Source organism: Olea europaea, unplaced genomic scaffold (assembly GCF_002742605.1).
Source record: "Olea europaea var. sylvestris unplaced genomic scaffold, O_europaea_v1 scaffold3670, whole genome shotgun sequence".
Classification (NCBI taxonomy): domain Eukaryota; kingdom Viridiplantae; phylum Streptophyta; class Magnoliopsida; order Lamiales; family Oleaceae; genus Olea; species Olea europaea.
Window position 1 is genome coordinate 54,027 of NW_019255977.1, and position 2,027 is coordinate 56,053.

At 47.4% G+C, this 2,027-nt stretch overlaps 1 protein-coding gene across 1 annotated transcript in view; it reads left to right on the top strand.

Moving 5' to 3' along the window:
- Nucleotides 1-1,852: 1,852 nt before the first annotated feature.
- Nucleotides 1,853-2,027, top strand: part of LOC111386679 (40S ribosomal protein S4-like) — an 11,195-nt gene continuing 11,020 nt past the window's right edge. Inside the window, exon 1 of the mRNA XM_023011140.1 lies at nt 1,853-1,954. Within this exon, the coding sequence (XP_022866908.1) occupies nt 1,853-1,954 (102 nt within the window). The remainder of the gene's footprint in view (nt 1,955-2,027) is intronic.

Genomic DNA, 2,027 nt, shown 5'->3' on the forward strand with positions numbered 1-2,027 from the left:
GGCTAACTAAGGTGATCCCTTAATAGATACCTCCACCGCCAGTTTTAGAAGCATATCTATGTCAGGATACTCTAGGGATGTGACATCTCCATGGGTCTAGTTGATGTGACATCAACGTTATGTCAACTCAAACTCAGGAGAATTAATAACCCGCCCACTCTAGACGCGGCTGATTGACCCCTATGAGTAAACGTCTCACGCCGTCAGATGCATACACGTGTCCCACATCCAACGGTGCTCCTTATCTATAAATACTCATGGTTTGGCAAGAGGCAAAGGTAATGAACCTATACTAAGCTAAGCTCTCCACATTCAAGCATATATACTCTTCTCCCCACTCTCTTGCACAATTTCGGCACCATTTCGATCATCGATCACTGACTTGACTGTTAGAGTGTATGCGGCCGCCACCACCCCTGTTGGTTCAGGCCGTGTGCTCTTAACCGTGTGTTGTTGTGTGCAATGAGAAACGCGTGGAGTGGCGCTCAGTTGGCCACGTGGAGGTCCAATTAGCAAGGTCAACAGATTGACGACGTCTGTGGGAATATTCCAACCAAAGAATTTCCCATTTACCACCGAAAAACTATCGACTTACCTTGGAAAAGGGACATTCTTTGAAAAAGAACCACGTCAACTTATAGTCTTAAGATCACACCACCCTTGAAAAAAGTGTGGAAAAATAAGCTATAGCAATAAGGATGCAAACCTTGAAGGGTACAGGGATGCCTCTAAAAAAAAGGTGCTCCGAACCAATGTCACACATCGGAGACCCCATCATTGGTGTTACTGAGGCAACAGGATAGTAGCACTCACTGAAAGGATGGCTTAAATAGCTGCAGGCATGAGAGACATTGCAGCCCAGAATCTGGCGATGCGTGAATTCTTCATGCAAGTCCAAAGTCAGCGTGGCTTCCCAATGCTACAAGGGCTGCATCTAGCTCAAGGGTAAAACCCGGCATCACATGCCCGGGGTCGATCAAGCCACCATAGGGAACACCCCATTGAGAAGGAAGTAGGAATGGATGTTACTTCTTATACTCGAGGTACCCAGTGGCAGAACCACAGCTGAGAGAAAATTTTCCACCAGAATATGAACCTCAGAGGTCGTTAGTGTCTTCGACCGAATAGGACAAAATCCTAGCAATAGGGTCAACTCCATACAGAGGTCAACTCAGCATGTGCAGAAGCAAGAGCATGAGCAAGAAGAAGAACAAGAGGCACCCCATCCACCTAGAAATAGGCGGGAGAGGAGAAACCTAGTGGATTGGGGTAGTCGGGTGCACCTCCATCTCCCCAAAATGCATCAGAGGGAGAAGGCTCTGAAGGGCGTGTCGCTCTTACGAAATTGATGACGATGATGACAACCTCCCTTTCTCCAGAGAAATTCGAAGCTTCCCAATGCCCGCGAACATCATGCCCTATAAAATCCCAAAGTATGAAGGAACGGGAGACCCACAGAGACACCTTACTAAGTACATAACGCAAATTGGCCTCGTCGGCACTAAAATGCAGGGCCTTCCATCTTATCCTTACCGGATCTGTTGAGGTGTGGTATAGTAGGTTACCACCTTTAAGCATTAGAAGTTCACCAGATTTGAAGAAGGCATTTCTGAACCAATATCTCTCACGAAGGGAGGGAGAAACTCCAGTACAACGCCTATAAGATATGAGGCAAGCTCTTGGCAAGACACTGGAAAGCTATCTCGCCAGATTCACTGATGAAATGACATATTACGAACGAGTCAATGATAGGGAGGCCCTCTCAGCCCTGAAAGAAGGCCTCAACATGAATACATTATTCTAGAGAGACGTACGAAGCAAGAACCCAAACACTTATAACGAACTCGTTGAGATGATGAGGGTACAAATCGTCAATGAGGAGATGATTGACCTCCGAAACCGTGCAGCTCAGGGACTTCCTCTGCCTCAGAGGCAGATGGGCCAAGGACTAGCGGCACACCTCATCACCTAGCAATGGACCCAAGCAAGTCACACAATAGCCCCCACATCCGGACAGGCATTGGCTT